This window comes from Gymnoscopelus microlampas, assembly GCF_963454915.1.
Source record: "Gymnoscopelus microlampas genome assembly, chromosome: 15".
NCBI lineage: Eukaryota > Metazoa > Chordata > Actinopteri > Myctophiformes > Myctophidae > Gymnoscopelus > Gymnoscopelus microlampas.
Genome location: NC_139952.1, coordinates 29,620,435 through 29,640,561, shown reverse-complemented (window position 1 = coordinate 29,640,561; position 20,127 = coordinate 29,620,435). Strand labels below are relative to the sequence as shown.

General features: G+C 40.2%; 1 protein-coding gene across 1 annotated transcript in view; it reads right to left on the bottom strand.

Moving 5' to 3' along the window:
- Positions 1-1,571: 1,571 nt before the first annotated feature.
- Positions 1,572-20,127, bottom strand: part of LOC311062132 (importin subunit alpha-7) — a 19,630-nt gene continuing 1,074 nt past the window's right edge. The window contains exons 2-14 of the mRNA XM_084080952.1: positions 18,237-18,370; positions 16,739-16,831; positions 15,875-15,974; positions 15,638-15,732; positions 15,387-15,518; positions 14,709-14,797; positions 14,501-14,600; positions 13,898-14,061; positions 13,612-13,690; positions 12,134-12,259; positions 11,565-11,692; positions 9,062-9,246; positions 1,572-7,508 (exon numbers count right to left, since the gene is read on the bottom strand). Coding sequence (XP_083937078.1) covers positions 7,321-7,508; positions 9,062-9,246; positions 11,565-11,692; positions 12,134-12,259; positions 13,612-13,690; positions 13,898-14,061; positions 14,501-14,600; positions 14,709-14,797; positions 15,387-15,518; positions 15,638-15,732; positions 15,875-15,974; positions 16,739-16,831; positions 18,237-18,370 — 1,613 coding nt within the window. The 3' untranslated portion in view covers positions 1,572-7,320. The remainder of the gene's footprint in view (positions 7,509-9,061; positions 9,247-11,564; positions 11,693-12,133; positions 12,260-13,611; positions 13,691-13,897; positions 14,062-14,500; positions 14,601-14,708; positions 14,798-15,386; positions 15,519-15,637; positions 15,733-15,874; positions 15,975-16,738; positions 16,832-18,236; positions 18,371-20,127) is intronic.

Genomic DNA, 20,127 nt, shown 5'->3' with positions numbered 1-20,127 from the left:
GTGGAGAGGCTTAGTGATTCAGTGATCTTGGGTCCAATGCTGGTGAAGGTTGATCCTGATAGGTTTAACCACACCGGATTGGTCACAGGAGAGAGTCCAAACTAACAACAGCAATATCTCTCTTTAGTGAAGTCTGACCTCCTCACTAAGGAGCCATGTTCCCCATACACCTGATGTTCCAGCTCAGTCCCCAAGTCTTGAGCTTTACAAATCCGTAGAGTGGAGAGGAGGATAGGATAGCCCAGGGCTCCATGGGCTCTGTAAGCAAAACTACGAAATGTAGATGTGATCATTATTATCTGAATTAAATTATACAATTCTCCAATCTTAGTGTTTTACCCATTACCTGTGCTTCAGTGATGGCCACACATAATGTAACTTCCGGAGGGCCTAACTGCTTCCTTCCTCAAACTGACCCAATCCACTAGTTAGAATGAGTACAATGTTCAAAGATATAAGTCAAAGAGATTAAGTAAAACTAATATGCTGCTCTTGATGCACTGTGCATATTTTTATATTTATTCCATTGCTTTTCAGATTATACAATCACCTCTTTCCATCAATTACTGTAATCAGTTAAAATGTGAAATGTACACCTAAGTAAAATGACAATATATTTATAGATTTTTTCTTTTTCCAAACAACATTACATTACATTACATAAAACAAAACGGGCAATTACATTAAACATTACAAGACAATCACACAAAATAACAACAAAAGGACCACACAGAATGACAATAACAATTGCATCGGCAGTAGTAAGTACTCCTCTCCAGGTTCTTCCATTAAATGTGATAAATGTGACAGATTATTATTTTTGATATATTGTATAAAACAACCCCACACCTCCTGAAACAACTCTTGTTTGTCCTTAAGAATATACATATTTTTTTTTTACAGAGGTAGACATAAAGACTCCTTGAACCACCATGCAATGCTTGGTTTGTCCGGCCTCTTCCAGGTTAATGCTATTACTCTTTTAGCTTATAAAAGACATATATCTAACATTTGTTCATTGCGCTTTATTCTGTGTCCAACTGGATAGAGCAAGCAGAAATAATTTTGGTTCTGGTACAATATTAATTAACAAGATCCTCTGTATTTCCTGCCCAACCTCTCTCCAAAACTCCTTCAATCTTGGACATGACCATAGACAGTGGAACAATGTCTCTATCAATATCTCTATCTTCACCGTATCTGGTGCATAAGCCCGGATGCCGTCTACATTCCGGCTGTCAACCGTCTCTCCAGTGGTCGATTAACAATATTATTACACAATATTAACGTTATTACAGTGTGTGTGTCACACATTTTTACTACTGCTGCAGCTCTTCTTAACACTGAACTTAATAGCAAAAATAGCTTCTTAATACTAATAACATTGTGGCACTCTTTGTTCCATTTAATATTATGCCCAGTCACTTTGCGTTTGTGGAAGTAACACAAAAGTAAGGCAAATGTAATAACACATTTATTACACAGAAAGTAATCCCATTATGTACCTGTATCTTAAAAGTAACTTCCCCAACACAGACAACTACAAATACAAATTCAAGAAAAAAGATGCCTTAAAGGGTTGCAACATAATCTTTATTTGTTTTGTACAGTATTTCCACTGGACAACTTTAAATTCAATATATTGTTTTTCTTTACATTTCTAATATTGTTAATGCTTTTTGTATGTTTGTAATTCTTATGTTCATGTTTGTGTGTGTCATGTTCAGTTTAGGTGTATCAGTTTCTCGTCACTCATTCATACCGTCGGTAAAGTCAAGTCAAGTCACAGTTTAAGATGGGTAATTGTAAGCAAATGAACATCAAGTAAGATATTGAAATAAATATTTGTTTTAAAGAAAGAAATGAGAGGACCAGAACAGAGAATATATATCAAGACTGGTCGGTGATGGCATATGAAAAAATATTTTTACAAACATGTAGCATTGTAAACATTTGTAGCATAGACAACATTACTTGACTAAGCCAAGCATGGCTTCATAGTTTTGATATAGACATCAACAGTTTCTAGGACGGAAGACAAGAAAGTCAGATTTGAGATATTTTAGTGATTTTTCTAATCAACAGATAGCAGGTTCCTGATTATTTCCTGACCTGACGCCTGACAATCTTGTGGTTTAAACACAATGACTCAAAAATATAGTCCTAAGTATCCAATAACCACATCAGGCAGTGAGAACAAGAAGACCAGAAAATCCCCTTTTTGTCTCCTAGTGACGGCACCCATTCTGATGAGGCATTTCGCCACTTCTCAGAAGTGATTCGAAACGCATCAGAATTGAGCTGCGACAAGGGGGAATGGTCCCCGTGTCAATTAATGTATCAGAACATACATATACCTCCATTTAAATGTTTTGATCACGTTTTAATGTAAATTACTTCACAATTTCTGAAGAAGAAAAAGTCAAGTAGTTGCCTCTTTTAACTCCACCCAGTGGAAGGAGTACAACAAGAAAAAGGTAGCTTCAATATCAGTCTTCGCCTCTGGAGGGGGAGGGGGTGCCTGATTTTGGATTTTATTTCATTTTTTATTGCAGTTAGTTTGGTGCATTCTTTGTTTTAGCTCCTTGCCGATAACACTTTTAAAGAAAAATGAGGTGTAAGTAACTGACCTATCAGACCTTCCACTGAGGGTGAGAGACTAATCTATTGATGGCTGTGTGAAGATTGCCAATTACAGTCTAATGACAAAAGGAGATAACAAAAAACCTTAAGATCAGTATTTCACTCAACCCACAAGCTTTGGGGAAATAACTTTTGACAAAAAAAAGGTCAGAATATGGTTTTGTCTTTCGAGTCAGGTGAGGAGAGCAGAAGCCTCCATGTTTAGCGTTTTGTGCCATTTTACGTAAAAAGACTAAAACCATAGTTCTATTAGCGCAGACTTTCTTTGCACATCAAAAGTAGAGGGGCTGCAGCCCATGAGCAGCACTAGCTATGAATGTTATAGCTGCAGTCTAAATATACCTGATACTTTGTCCAACAAATTGAAATCTAATTGGACAGCCTGTAATTTGCAGTCCTACACAGTGAAACCCACAAAAGATTAGACAGCTAAGAGCATTGCGCCAGTTTCACACCAATAGACAGCAAACTGCTTTAGAGACCAGTATGCAATAATTCAAGTCTACCTTTTTTTCTTTTTTCTTTTCAGACAATTAATTCTGATTAATTGGTTCCGATTTAATTCCTTATTTAGGTGCCCACATAAAGAATGCCACTTCTTGGAAGAAACGATGGCAAGCAATGTAACTTTTTAAGATAAGAAAAATAGAGCAGCAATGTTTTTGCACAAAATGTGTGCACATTCAAGTACAAATGAAAGGAAAAAAGTAAAGGAAAAAACAAATCTATAAGTCAAAGAGATACACATGAACCTCCAGTCTTTGTTGGTCGGATTGGCACTTTAGTGAATAGGAGTGCATTTTTTTTTTTTTTACTTCTCATAAATATAAATATTCATTTTCTTTTTGATACATGGGTTCTTTTTAAAATTTCTATGCCACCAATCTGCCGTTCTTTGTAGAGCATGCACAGAAGTGGACATGAAACTGAAGACTATTGATATAAATGCTCCACATATAGGTGATGCAGAGTTTAGTTCTTGTTGCTCAATTTTTCATAATTTCACAAATGCTTTTTACCTTTTATGTCTGCTAGGAGCATACATGTTCTGTGGATGACATCTGTTGCAGCACTGGCATGTCATTGGCCTGCCCTATCACCTGCTTCACACCTTGCAACATCTGACACTAGCATGTTCTGTACTGTGTTGACAAGATGACAGCTTAAGTAAAACTAGAATACCAGAACAGATAAGACCGTAGATAGACGGGTGACAAATTAAAGGAAAAGCAGTGTTTTTATACTTTTTCCCCCTTTCCTGTATTACAATAATAAAGTTATTGGAATTATACGTTACTGCATGTGGTGATGCATTTTGAAATATGGTCTATTTTTTATATATATATATATGAATGATTCTACATGGAGCAACTGGTAACATAGACATGATCATGAACACCAGTATATACCAAGACATTTAAAGCTACCATTTGTGACTTGTTTTAATGTATTAAATGTTATTTTAACCACACTGTATGGTAAACTAGCACATCTCCAGTGGTTGGAGTTGGTCTCCCTACTCGTCTATTGAGAAATGTGTTGGATGGGACTGGGACATCTACCGATTGAAAATGTCAATCGTTTTTTTAAGCAGACGACGCACTGGATTGGACAAGATGCACCACCATCTGTACTTTAGTTCAGACATCGTTGCAATTACCTCTCTCTGTCAGGAGAGGGAGACAACGGACATAAAATGTACAGATTGTAGCTTTAAACAACAAAACAATGCAATTTAATTTGTCACCCTCAGTATGTTCACACAAGTCCCATCAAATTCAGATAAGTTAAATGTTATCTATAAAGAAACACTAACCTGCTTAAAACAAGGGGCCAAAAAAAAAAAGAAAAGGTATTTCATTAAGGGTATTCAGCTGACCAATTGGTCTTAGAGTATAGCTCTATTTAAATGTACACAGTAAAATCCATAACTGTATATAGTCAATGTTTTATGGGCTTAAGCCAGTGCGTTTTAAACATAGTCAGTCTACAGAACATGAGCTCCCAGTCAGACTTGGATAGGGACACAGTAATAGCATCAGTCGATCTCTTCCTCACACAGTGCTTGTCAGTCAAACATCACACTACCAGACAATTGGGAGCCATGAGCTCTGTCCACAACCCCTTCACGCTGATCCTGGAACAGCCCTGCTTCCCCCAGCGCCTTCCCCAGTGGGTTAGGGTCGTTGGAAGCAAACCTGATGCAGGATCACGGTTTACGGGGCAAATTCAAACCATCATAAGTCATGTGGCTAGGAGCTGTAAAAGGCTTCCATAAAACACCTGGACATTTTTGGATTGCAGGAAAAAAAAGTTAATCTTTATTAAACTCTTCTTCAAAGACAGCAGGATAAAAAAAAAAAGAAAATACCGTTGCTTTGTGAGAGAATAAAAGTGCAGTTTCCTTAACGAAAGTGCATTGATAAAAAAAAATGCTAATTATTTTCAAATTTCCGAGGTAACCATTTAAATGTCAAAAATAAATAATCTGTGATTATGGAAACCATTTCCACATTCTACTAGCCATTCATCTGTGTGAGGTGTGTGTACAGTGTCTGCTGGTGTTGTATGCAAGTGTGCATGAAGTGTGTGTGCAAATATATATTCTGTACTAGAAGTTTCTGTTGCGGTTAGGCTTGTCACTTGTCTTAGAGAAATATCCCCAGCCAAATCCTGGCTGTTTCGAGACCCACGGGGAAGGAAAAAAATAAGTGTGTGTCACACACTTTCCTACCAGTCAGGCAGGCAGAGAAGGATAGGCTATATATATCAATACCTAAACATATTACAATGGACCCATGCGACATCACTATCAGCTGTCACTTCCATTCCTCACAATACAGTGATATAGAATGCAGAAGTTTAGATATCAACTCTAATTGCTAAACAAGACAGCACCACCACTACACTATCACTGTTAAATGCCAGCAAAAACCAACTACATTATGGCCCAAAGCCTATACCTTTCGACTCCACATGCTGCAACCACAAGTGTGGATGTTTTCCGCCTATTGTCTTATCTTTCTGAGCCAACTATCTGTGTTTGGCCAGGGATACTCTGTGACTGTAAGTAGGGTAATAAAACGCCATGCAAAAACCCTACCACATATGCTGGGGGGAGACGGGGGGTTGGGGGCAGGGTGGGTGGCAGCACAGGGCCTAGCTAACCAGCAGCAACGTTATTTACACCGGGCTTCAATGGAAAATCAAAAATATAAGCTTCAAGTTGAGTCCAGTGAGATCCACGTGAATGCTCAACGGACGCCTTGACCCACTATAAATTATCATGATCCCTTGAAAGCCGAATCTAATGTAAACCAGTATTTGCCTGGAGAAGCTGTCAAATATAAATGTGTCTGGTTAGACGCAATGTGCTGCAGTTGGATCCTTTACCCCCCCAGCTATGCATCGTATAAGAGTTAGATGATCACTTCATATTTCAAATGTATCGTTGTTAATAACACAGCACACGACGAACATTAGATCTCTATACTATATCAACCTCGAAAAAACCTGGATATTTTCATTTTTATATCAATGTTCCAATATGTCCCCCTCCCCCGACGCCCAATTCATTCCCTTTCTGAAATCTCGTTCAGATCCCTTCCTATGCCCACACCATATTTTTTTTTTTTTACGTTTTCTTTTTACGTTTTGAAGCCACACGCTTCCCATCTTTGATCCCCACACCCCACCATTTGACTCAGTCCTCAAAACAAAAACAAAAATAAAAGGGAAAAGGAAAAGAGGTTAAACATTGCAAGATGGCAAAAACAATACCTGCTGTTAAAGTAAAGTGTGTGTGCTGTCCGTCTCGTCTTCTAAGCTCTAGTCTTAACCGGAGCCTCAGTCTCCGGGCTCTCTGGATTAGATTCTGAGCCGAAAACCAGTTGCACATCAAAACAGGGGAGTTGGGGGGGGGGGGGGGGGGGGGTGGGGGTCGGGCTGTTCAAAACTAAAAAATAAAGCTGATAAATAAGGATGAGGGAGAAAACTAACTCATAAAACGAAAGAGCATAAAATGTTACAAGATTACTATTTCTTTAAATTGCACTAAGTCAGACTGACATCAAGAGCTGGGCATATTTTACCTCATGTACCCCGAAAGCATTTTTTTTCGTGGGCCTGCATGGGTAATCCTCTAACAGGAAATGTCCCACTGGGGAAAACAAAAAATAAAACTCTTAAGAGAAAATATAAAGATATTGACCAAAAACCATCATTCCCGCTGAAGAAAGAATCTCACGGGTATGAAATGGTAGGAAGATGTCTCTATGTGCGTTTATTTTTAAGCCAGGACAGACTCTCACTTTGGGCTTTGAGGTGATTGATTCCTCTAATAACCATATTGTTGTTTTTGAGTTTGTTTCCCTCTCTCTCTCGGCTTTGCCTACAGGGTTTGCGTTCTAACAAGACGTTTGACAGGTCTGTGCTGCCACAGCGGCAAGCGAGGGGCAGATTCTGTAGGCTGGAGAGCAGGGTGAGATTTGGGGAGATTTGGGGAGTTTGGGGGTTAGAGAGTGGTAGACCCCTAGACGGGAAAGAACGCATGGAGATATGACCATCTGGGGGCCCCACACTTCTCTAGGGGGCCCCCATACTTCTCGAAGTATGGGGAGGGGGGATTGGTGGTTGGGATTTGGGTGGGTATTTTGGAGGAGGGGGAGGAAGGGTGAGTTATAGTTGGAAGCCATCCATGGGGGCCTCTTGCTGCGGGAAAAGGAACTGCTGGTTAGCCTGGTCTACTTGAGGCGCCAGGCTGGGGTCTTCTTCCTCCACGCCGAAATAGTGCTCGATGAGGTCGAAGGCCTTCTGGTAGATCTCCTGGTTGTCGTGGCTCTGGAGGAACTCAATCTTGTCCAGACCTGAGCAGGAGGAGATGAGGTGTGTAAACAATTAAATATGTACAATCTGGAACTTAGTTTAATGGATAAAATGTTATTTTAACCAAACTGTGTCAGGTAGGACAGCTACTGGTTGAAAAGTAGTACTGCCTGAAGCTCAATATATCTGACCATACGGGAATGCCTTACAGACCTTTGCAGCGAGTTTCCGGAAGTAAAAATCCCATCCCTTTCCTCCGTAGAGGATTTTTTTGTTGTTGATACCAGCAAAATACAATATTTTACAACACTATTAACAGTACAAATACTATAATAAAGAAGCAAGCTAAACGGTCGTTTTGATTGGAATCATTGGAAAGTTAAGCGCAATGGTTCATGGGAAAAGTAGCTCAATCCTTTTTTTTGCGTTTTTCAAATATATCATGAACAGAATCAAATGTTTTACAGTCCCATCCCTCCATGAGTCACCAGTAGCCTGGTTGGCTTGATTCCAGGCTTTAAACTCTTAATATACGGATTCTCTTAAATTAATGGGATTTCTATATGTGGAGTGTGCGCCAGTAAAACTGTGCTCTGTTGGCCTCTCTGCGTTCCTGGGTTCGAATCCCGGGTAGGATATGAAAGCTATGATTGCAGCTTTAAACTTCAATGAATACATATAATAATGAAAGGAAATAATAACAATGACAATAAAACTATATATTTTTTCAGCACAAAGAGAAGTCCAACGCGCTTCAGCCAGTTAAAGGTTGAAGGGCTCGGTGCTCAACAGGGGCAACTTGAATCAGAAGGAATAATAACTGGGCACTTCAGGAGAGACTACCCAAATACAATACTGGAGCACTTGACTGGTCTGCACATATTGATCATTTGTGGGGTGACTGACTTTTGACTTCCTTTAAAATGAGATTCATAATCATTTCAAGTGCATGTGGTGCACGTGATGAATTGGGAGCTATACATTTTAACAATCATGCGTAAAAGTCATGCTGACTCACACATAATGTGGTCAGTTCCACAATGATTGACATGTATAAAACCGGAATCAAGGAAAACATGCTTGAAATCTGACAAAAACAATGTGTCTGCTTATTTCTGTCCTTGTGTTTGCATGTTTATGCATGGATTTTTATGACCAGGGATTTCTCTCCTTTTTAACTAATTATCAGGGCATGCCTATTGTTTTATGTAGGCTGCATGCTAAACGTAACAGTTCAATGAGGAGATTGTGTGCACACCTTGTACCTGATTCAGGCCAGGTGCTGGATAACAAGGCAGAGATCATAAAGAAGTTAAAATATCCGCACACAGGATTGTAGCTCCCAAACAAATGTATTCAAAGGCAAACGTTTTGAAATGTGTACTATTCCATGCATATGATAATGTCAGTTTCAGGACAACAGTATCAAATATCCCCATTAAGCAAGTATAAAGAGATTAATTCTTTATACACCAGACACCCCCAGTGTCTCCCACCGTGACAGCAGTGGTCCTCAGAAATGTTGACTATATGAAGTGGTCCTTGGTGCAAAAACATATGTGGAGCCCTGCTCTGACACAGTAGGGTTTATTACCATATGCCTCCTCTATGAGGCTGCAGTAAGGGTTGACTCCAGTGCCGTTGTTCTCCTGCTTGGCCTCCTGCTCCCCAAGTCTCAGTATGTTCTCCAGTCCGTTCAAAGCCACCTGCACGATCTTGGAGTCCATCACCGTCAGCAGGTCACATAGGGGCTTGATGCAACCTAAGTTCACCAGGTACCTGCACGCATGCGCATGCACACACAAAGGCATGATCAGTATTTCACACGTGGAGACAGAATCCGATCATATGGAGTTCATTTGGTGAGAGGGCACATTGCTCAGAAGTGTCTTGTGACATTCCACCGTAATTCAATCTGGACAAGCGTTTCGTAATGAAGACGCGTACATGCATGAGTGAGCACGCATATATTACACACACACACACACACACACACACACACACACACACTTTAGCAGCCATCTAATATCTCTGGGGCCATGGAGGATTTTTTATGTGATTTGAAGTGATTCACAAAGCTAGAGATTGCAGCATCATGAAAAATAAAGAAAGAATATTCCTAAGATCTGAACTACCCGCTCCCTGCTCAGGTAAATAAGAAAAAAATAAAATAATTTATGTTCGTCTCTCATCCAAAATCACCCTTCAAGTAAAAAAAGAAGGGGTGTTAATAACAGCGTGGCTTCCTTATGGCTCTCGGACTTAATGTAGCAGGTTTGTGATATCAGTCATCTGTGACATATCACTCCATATCTGGGTAACGCTCTATGACTTTAAAATGAAAGTTAGGTATTTGTAAAAATGTTCATAAAACACAAGTGGGGAATTACCATTATGCTTTCAGCCTAAGACATCTTGTTCACTGGTCTCTCCCTCCTGAACAAGCCCCACCATGGTTTCAGATAGAGAACCACTTCTGTGATAGTCTACCTTTAGTATATTTTACCACTGCTCAACTACCTGAGGCTATTAGTAACCATCCCATTTTTCTCCATTTACGTTGGGTGTGGAAGAAAATGTCCCCATTTTTCTATTTTTATTTATACCCTAACCCGATCTTCCAGCATTTGGCTGAATCCGAAACTCCTTATTGATAAAAAAACATTTATTCGGAAACTTTGGGTAGGAAAGGGTATTCGGTCTCTGAAGGATCTGTATGAGGGAGACGCAGTTAAAAGCTTTTCAGACCTTAGTGAGCATTATGATGTTCTACGTAATCACGTAATCACTTATTTGGCATTTACTATTGATACATTTAAGATCTCACCCCAATATGCCAAGAGAGTTTGACCTCCTGAAAATAGTGTTAACTATATTTGGAACTGGACATGAGGCATCAAAATATTATTCAATGATGATAGCACACCAAGGTCAGCCCTCAAGACTAAAGAGGATTTGGAAGGTTGACTTAAATCAATCCTTTACTGACGAGTGAATGGAAAATGATTCTACGTAACTCAAAGATGTTGTTCAGTGAACTTAGAACCAGATTAGTTCAATTTAAAATAATTAATGGAGTCTATTGAACTCCGACAAGATTGTTCAGGGCTAAGCTCAGAGACAGTCCGGTTTGCTGGAGGTGTGGGGAGGACCCCGGTACACTTATTCATGTATTGTGGGAATGCCCTAGAGTACAGACTCTATGGTGTGCTATTCATGAGAATATAATGCAAATCCGCCTGGTCTGTTTATTCTGGGTGATCCATCTAAAACATCTCCCCCCGCCTCTGGTGGACTGGATTCATACAGCACTTATGGTGGACAGGAAGATCATTGTTACAGAATGAAAGTCTGAGGATTTGCTTCCAGCACATGTATGGCTTGGAACTGTGGCTGCTTTAGATAAGTTATCATTTAGGATGAATAACCAGTTGGACAAATATGATTTGAAGTGGAATGTGTATCTTAGTCTTAGTAGGCCCTTGATGTTATCTATAGTCAGGCAATGCCCTTTTGATTGTTCGCTGTTATTTTGTATATACATATGATACTGCATTATTGGTCGTGAAAACTGTATGGTTTTTTAAAATCTTTGTCAATCCTTCTTTTCTTTTAAATGATTTAATATTTTTCTGCTCTCATATATAATGTGCAATGTGCATGTATATTTGTATATTGTTGTTTGTGTTGTTTTTGGTGTCAATTTTCTTACTTTGATTTTCTTTGAATAATTATTTTATTTAATGTTTATTATTTTGTTTTATTATTTGTTCTGCTAAAGGTAAAGCTCAAATAAAGTGTTGCGTAAAAAATGTGGCACTGGTCGCTCCAGTGGTTTTGAGATCCTGACAGACACACAAATCAAAAATGTATATCCATTTAGTCCAATCACTGATTAGGAAAAGACAACTTCAGAAAGACAGGAAACAGAGTGGAAGACAGAAGAAGGCAGGCAGCTCTCAACAGAGCTGTCATCTCACATGATTAATTACTAAAGGCTGAGTGAAGGTTGAAGAGAGGAAAGGCTAATTTGTCAAATTCAATCTCGTCGTTAGGATTTGCCGGCGTTCGGCTCAGCGCTGGGAGGGATGTCTGACCTGATCTGTTCTGGCGTTCCTCCGGACGTGGCGTTGGTTATCGCCCACGCCGCCTCTTTCCTGGTTCTGAACTCCGCCTTCTGCAGGATGTCAATCAGAACCGGGAAGATGTTGGCATCGATCACCGTCTGGCAGGACAGTCAAAAGAAGAAATGAAAAAACAACAAAAAAACAGGATCAGCAAGCAGTGTATAGTACAACGTCTATATAAGCTTGGCATATACTACACCAACAGCATTTATTAGTAGCTGCCACAGTACCTTATATAAACAACTTCACAGGTTAGGTAAGAAACCCATCTAGGGTTTAAATTGACACCACACCATAACTTAAGACCGTTTTAACATAAGGAGACAAACAATGCAAACAAAAACTAACCCTAACCCAAAAAAAGATGAGTAAGGAATGCAAGTATATTTAAATAAACCAATCATCTACAAAAAGACAAAACAGTAAAAAGATACACAATTAAGGCCATACTTTTTCACATCTGGGTACTTTTCTCAAAAAGACAGAAGTGTGAAATTCAACGTCAACTACATTTGGGCCATGATGATGCGTGTTGTCACCTGTATCTGCGCTCTGTTCCCTGCTGTAATGTTGGAGATGGTCCAGCACGCCTCTTTGCGGATGGACTCTTTGGCGCTGCTGAGCAGGTGCAGCAGGCAGGGCAGGGCGGAGCAGTTCAACACCACCTGTAAGCAGAGCGAGAGGCCCCAGCTTTAACCCATTTAGACCTGAAATCGATTCTACAAAATGTCTTCTAAATTCTAAACAGTTTTCTGAAAAACTATTGTTGCTATACATCAGTGGTGCTCAAACTTTTTCATGGATAAAGTGGTTCCACAGATACGTTCCCGGTTTGAATTGGTTAAGACAGAGGCCACTGACGGGTTTCACAGAGCAGTTGTAGACAGGCTTTGCCATTTGTCATATGACAAAGGACAGTATATAGGGGCTTAAGTGATGGGGTTTGCGGTTATCTGCGGTTAACCATGGCGCAATGTAATCTAGCTATGAATCCAGGAACCAGTGTCTTGTCTGTCTGTGTCCATTTATGACCAAATATGGAGATCACTACGCTTTGCCAAGTTGGTGAGTAATACTAGATGACTGACATTATAGACTGGCCATTGCGGTGCGAAAGAGCCTTGCACACAGCAATAAGAGCCTTGCACACAGCAATTGTACCATATACAGTATGTAGCACAACTTTCAGTACTTGAATGCAGCAAATGAAGCCAACATTAAAGACAGTGCCTACAAGGTGAACAGCATCCAAATAACGTTTAACAGCCATCTGTGTTTCTGGAAATGTTTTCCACTTGCCTTGAGGTTTCCTAGTTGTTTCTATCAGCTACACTCTCAGAGCAAAGCCTTTAATTTATTTTGAAAGCCAAGGCATTAAAAACTAATTAGCAGAGGTTTTTATGTAGAATACAAGGCCATGTGTCACTTGTTTTGATGTTAATGTTATAGATTTAGTGGAGGCGAGCTACATTGGATATTTGATCCATAAGTTGTAAAATCCCACAGAGGAGGATACAGTTAATGTTAATATTGCGGCTGTGGGTCAAATGGTGTGGTTCAGCTGGCACTGCTAGTGGCGCATGTCAGCACAGCGCAGTGGCTGTAAAAGCAGCGTGTGTCCTAGAATGACACAGTTGTAGTACAAATTAATGTGTTGAATCATGCATATACATAATCATAGGAGCATTTCTATATGTGGCCGCAATGTTTCCCTGTGATTACAACACTGTCTTTTTCTGAGTAGTGTACATTGAGATGAGCTTGAAATGGAATATTCCATTCAAACCACTTAAACCCTATATACTGTTGACCAGTGTCCCCCAGGGGTTTATAGTTAGTCCCTTTTTTCCCCTCTACACCAAATATCTTCTGTGAGAATAGCACATATAAAAGCGCCACAATGCGACACATTATGAGCATGTAGATCTGCTACTTTTGCAGAACATATGCCTATTATGATATTTCCATAGAAACAGGGATGTTAGGCTTCATGTGGTTGAGCCACAAAAACACTCACCTGTGTTTGGATGTCATCTCCAGTGACGATGTTCCCTACAGCTCTCAAAGCAGGGGACGCCACCTTATAGTCTGTGTGCCTGCAGAAAGGTGGGTTAATTAAAAAGGACAAATTAATACACAAATCCCTTATGAATTCGCTTCAACGTATACACAGTACAATGAACATGACTCATGATGACTTGTCTTGCACAAGTACAGCGGGAGTCACTACAGTGTCGACTCACGTGTCAACACTGTAGTGCCTCTCAGACTGAGTGAATGCCACACTTTGTCGACCGACTCACATGAGTAATTCTACGAGGCGTCTGCACACGCCAGAGTCAATGACGGCCTGGATCTTGTCGTTGGGTCCGTCTGAGAGGTAGGACAGAGCCCAGCAGGCGTCCGCCAGCAGGTCGGGATCACTGCTGAACAAGAGCCTGGAAAGCACTGGCAGACAGGGAGACACCTAGAGGAAACGCAGATTAATTATTAAGCAAACATGACATTCTGCAATGATTAACCATGTCATTATTAAAAGAAATCAAACATTTCCAAAAATGGCTACATTTAAAACATTTATCTATCTACAAGCTCACAACACGTTGATTAAAACACAACCAACCCTTATGAGACATTAACAGCAGAGAAGAAGCTAGTGAAAACGGCAGACACAGTGCCTGCCAAAAAAAAAAAATGTACTGATCCAAAACATGACATTTATGAGTTGTGTTTACAAGTGACAAGCGACAGTATGCTACTCAAGAACTACTCAAGGCAAGTTTATAGCGTGACAACGCTGTTCTTCTGGATTTAAAAATATGTTTTTTTAGACTTTTTTCCCAAAACTCTTTGGCACAGGCCCAGAGTCTATCATCTGGTTTCAATGTCATGAAGTTGGACCACACCTTCTCAAAGACGGGTGGGGGGTTCTTTCCTCTGCAGAGGTTAGATAGGGCCCACACTGCATTCCTTGTCATGGTCAGTCTAGTGGATTTGGTCAGAAGCCTGGGGAATAAAAGACAATACATGTAAGGTCACACACAGATTAAATAAAACTCGAAAGCTAGAGGGCTGCATGAGTGGCATCTCAAAACTGGCAGACAGGAGACTTACATTAATAGTGGTGGAAGGATATTGCAGTTTAGCACATAGTCTCTGCACACAGCGCTGTCTCCTGCAATATTACCCAAGGCCCACACAGCCTTAAGGAAAGACAGAAAGAAACAACACTCTTTATATACTGAATGTATGCATGTACCTGTATGTATATGTATGTGTGTGTATATATACAATTTGTCTTTTCCCCTATTTTTGTCGTTATGCCAATTCCCCAATTTTCCCCACAGATGTTTAGTCCCTGTCGCAGCCAACCCCTACAGTTGGTCATGTGGGAAGGTGTAGACAACCACATGTTTCCTACACATACAGTCGCTGACAGTGAGGAGTTTCAGCGGGAGGGCGTAACATGTGCGGAGGAACACGCTATCCCTCCTAGTTACGCTCCCTGAACAACCTGTACGAGTTGCTACTGCAGCAACAGAAATCCCCCCAATCAGGCTTTCCACCGTCAAACACGGCGAATTCTGTTTGATGGAGTGCCCGGCCAAGCCGGAGGCAATGCAGAGTATTCAAACCCCTAGTCCCCGCTGTGGTGGGCAGGAACCTTTCCCCTGTGCCACCTGGACACACAGAACTAACATCAGCTTGTACATTTGACAGTACAAGCTGTGTTTTTTGGTTTCATGACCAAAGTGAACAGTAGCGGTCTAACCAACGTTGCCTCTGACTGACCTGTTCCTGGACATCTTCAAAGTCAGAGTTAAGGAGTTCTATGAAGATGGGCACTGCCCCCGCCTCAATCACCGTCTTTGTCTGCATGGATGTGCCTGAGGCTATGTTAGTCAGCGCCCAAGCTGCCTCGAACTGGAGAGAAATGGTGCGATAGACGTTTCAGAAAAGGATCGTTGACATTTATACAAAAAGGAAAACAAGAAAAAATACAGGAACAGTTGAGAGCCTTTGATGTATTTTAGAGAGCTGACCTGTAATGTGCAGTTGATGCTCTTCTTGAGGAATTCTACAAACCTCTCCACTACTCCTGGTGTGTTTATCACCTCATCGATCGGTGGGTTGGGTTCTGAAAGTTAACACGCACACAATACAAAATGTAAGACTACATCTATCTACAGTACACATTTTTGTTTGGCCTCAGTTATTACTAAGAGAACAAAAATGTTTTTTTTTTTAAAGTAATACAAAAAAAAGTAGCCAAAACGTACCTTTGGAAAGTAATTTTCTGAACTTTTGTGTTGTGGTGAGCTGGAGCTCTGGGTCCTCTGAGAAAAGCATCTCCACCATGTCTCTGGTAATAACTCCTTCCTGAAAGACAGCACAAAACCACAGGCCATCACAACACAAGCAGTCAACCATCACACTCTTATCAACTCTGCATTCCAATCCAACAGCTTTCCCCCCCTTCTTTTTAAAATAAATCAAAACAGCAAAAATGGCAGAAAAGCCGATCTACAAGCTTAACGTGTCTGCTATTTTAGCTATTTTTGTATGACACCGTTGTACGAAGAAGTATAAAACAGGGCTTGAGTGGTTAACCACTAATTAGACATTCAATTTAGTGGATTATAAAACATATTATATTTTTTTCACGTTGATTCACTGATGTACACCATTATTATTTATTTGTCTAAATAACTGAAAAATTGCTAAGGAAGTAATAGATACTTGCAGCCCTACACTACACTGAAGGACTGCGTGTTCTTGAACATATTTTCCAGGGCATTTTATGCATGGGTGCAGTCAAGACTAACTATTTCTGTTATTTTAAAACATGCTGCTGCAGGCTAGATGATGCTGATTAACAAAGCAGCTTTCATCTGTTAAAGTATGGTGCATCTGAACACACCTCTACATCAACTGATCCCTGCCTTCGATTACTTTGAGAATTTAATCTGCACGTTCTGCAGTCATCACTTTTGATAAAAACATAAAATATTGTACAAAACATTTGGGCTATTTTGTCATTTCCATGACAGGGAAAACTTCCAAGATTTCCAGGAATGCGTGGGAACCGAGTCAAGTGAAAGTCTATGTGTTGTGTGTGTGCCGTTTGATGTAATAAGACTTACTGTTAATGGGGAGGTGGGATAGGAATCCACCAGTGGACTCTCAAACATGGCTGCCTCTTCATTCAGAACATCCACGTTTCTCCTCTTGAAGAGCTGTAATTAAAAAGAGTGTCAGAGCTAGGGCTGTCACGATTATGACATTTCACGTGATGATTAATTGTCACACAAATTATTTGCGATTAACAATTTAATTGTGTTTTTTTCGTTGGACACGGGAACATATGAATAAAAATGACATGCCTGTTTGCGTTTTAGGCTTTGAAGTTGCACAGGTCAGATATGACAAATAACCTAAATATACAAAGAATTGACGGACATATCTAATAACTTTATACTTAAAAAAAAACATTAATAGTGGAAATAGCCGATCTACAAGCTCACAATGTGTCCCACCGCAACGCGTTGTGAGCTTGTAGATCTGCTATTGCCACTATTTTTGGAAATATATGTTTGAAAATATATGCCCATTTTTCGACATGTAAACGATTATGACGACTATGCAAAAATAATTGCAATTATCTCAAATAATTGTGATTAGACGATTATGTAATAATTGTGACAGGCTTAGTCAGAGTCCACCCAGTCAGATTATAATGAGGAATCTTCTCTTATCAACAATGTCCTCCTCCTTTCAACTAGTGGGACATATCTTTTTCTTCATTTCTGTACACCCGGCCTGTTTACGTGAACGACAACAACATTTTGTGGAGAGATACTTTTTGCATGTTATTAATCTCCTCACATCGGAACAATGGAATTTAGCTTGAAAACCGGATAAGTTTAGTTTTAAACTGGATTTGCTCATTTATGAGGATGTCTGCTTACCTATTGAATTACAACCAACCAAAATCACGCCGGGTTACATGTAGCTCTATTCCCACCACGCGATTAGATTTTTGTGTTTGATTGATTGAATACTTTCTTAACACGATTATCAACAGTCAAAGGTAATGTTAAAGGACAGCACAAAAATCCTCAGGGGTTTCCATTGTACTCAACTCATCAGTAATACATATAATACATATACAATACAATACAATACAATACATATATTACAGAGAAAGGAGGGGTGGGGGACAAAGGATTCTACTATCAAGATGTTCAAGGAGTTAAACTACGTTAACATGTATTTTGAGGACAGGAATCATTTTAGGTTAGTTTTGAGAACCTTTATGTCTTTTGGTGGTAGGTCATTCCAAATTTTGATCAGACTGTTATTGTGTGTGAGTAAAATATTATAGCAATATCCATCCATCATAAAATAATGGAGCTTATGCAAAGACAAATTTCACCCACTTCTTTACACCTGTAAACCAGTGATGTGACAATAACGTTGATTCTTGAATATAATATAATTTCCTTTCACACTTGACATATATATAATATGTAGGGAATATGAAAAGAAAATAATAGTCCAGATTCAGATAAATATTGGATTATTTAATAATTGTTGTTGTGGTGTTTTCTGTGGTGGAACAGAGGGGACCTCGTCATATACCTGTTGTTCTCGTTTTTGTTTCCTGAGCTGGATGCCCTCTTCCTCTCTCCTACGCCTCATCTCCTCTGGGTTCAGGGCTTTGTTCTTGTAGCGGTTCATCCTGTAGTTATCTTTGGCCGGACTGGTTGACGGCTCTAAGGTAAGGCATCAGGGAAGCAGACAGACATCAGGATACTGAGGCAGATAGGAGACAAGTAGCGAGGAGGAGTATTTTGTTCCAAAATAGTGCTTGCTGAGTGCACGGAAAAGTGAGCGATCACATACATTTTTGCCAATGTACTTTGTCTGCAGTCCTGCATTAAGTGTTACCCGTTTTAAGTTAGGTTGAACATGTCACTGAACCCAATGCCAAGGTAATTTCAGTGTATGTAACCCATACTTGACACCAATATGTTTTGGGGGTTTTGAGTGACTGGATGTAGAAATCTCCCTTTGGGTCTCAAACTAATAATAGGTCATGATGATGGAACTGGGTGGGTGCATAAGGTCTATAAATATTTGTTAGGGCTGGGCAATATATAATACATATAAGCATTGAATAAACAAGCTCATGGGGACTGAACTGCATAACATAGCCTAAAAATACCACACACATACACACAGTAAAACAACAGTAAAATGCCAGGCTATTCTTCAGCTGGTCAGCTGGCGGGCAGAACAAACGTATTTATTCAGTGGCGTTAAATCGCAGAGTTAGCATAAATCGGAGCCCACACAGGACAAACCGGCCATTCTCAGCATTTGTGCAGTCATGCCACCAGAACGGGGCATGGGGCAGAGCCCTGAGTCACTGAAATCTGCCACCGGCTCTAAATGGTGCCAGCTAACAATGCCAAAGGACCCCGTCCTAACAGCAGGGCGTTCGCAGGTTAAATATCAACAACAAGCGGCGCAAATTGAGGTCATATTATGATTTGGGGGGCATTAGCACTTCAACCTTCCCAGAAAAAGTCTGCGTGTGTGTGTCTAATGCGTCCAGATGGCCAAGCCACAGGCGTGCGTGGGGCTCGGACACAGGTTGTAGCTCTGGACGCCCCTGCTTTTGTGCCCTTGTTGTCGCTGCACTGTCTGTAGCTGTGTACACTACAAACTGGCCCGATTGCAGAGACTGTGTGTAGCTCAGAAATAGCTTGGCGGAAGGCAACACCTGCCAACACTGTCATTTCAGAGAGAGGAGCCCCTGAAGCTACAACCTTCAGGATGAGGGAGAGCAGCAGTATCGTGGAAGAAATGTCTAATAATTAAGCCAGGCTTTTGTGGCAAATCGTGGCACAACAAGGCAAGGGCATCGATCGGTCTGGTATTAATGACAAATACTGAACAATACACAGTAAAAACCTCAGTGTTGATTTGTCTCTGGGAATGTACAAATGTACCAAAATCATGGGCCCTTAACATTTATTTTGTTACATTTATACACTCTGAGTAAAAATAACTTATGTTTGGTAGCATCCAGTCATTTGCCTCTTCAAGTGAGCCCTATATGAACCTCGAGTGTTGATTAATGGGAGTTCATTGAACCTTTCACTGATTAGTTTGGCTGCAATCTGGGGGAACCTATTCAGTATGGCTACTCCCCTTTCATAGTCCACTTCCTCCCGGATGCTACTGCGTTTAGTACTCCTACTAACAGCAACATTACATGTTTAGGGCAGTGACACTGAATGACAGATTTAGCAGAATATAGAGATTAGTCCGGTTGTGGTCACGTCAGTCACTCGGTAACAGGATAGGTGGGCACCAAGGAAGAGTGGGCACCTCGGTGTTAAATTGGCTATAAAATATTTTGAAAATGTTGCTAAGTAAAGTAAAGTATACATGATTAGAACATGTATACTTTAGAACATTACATTCGACAATTAAGGTATAATATTTCTAATTGCTACAACAC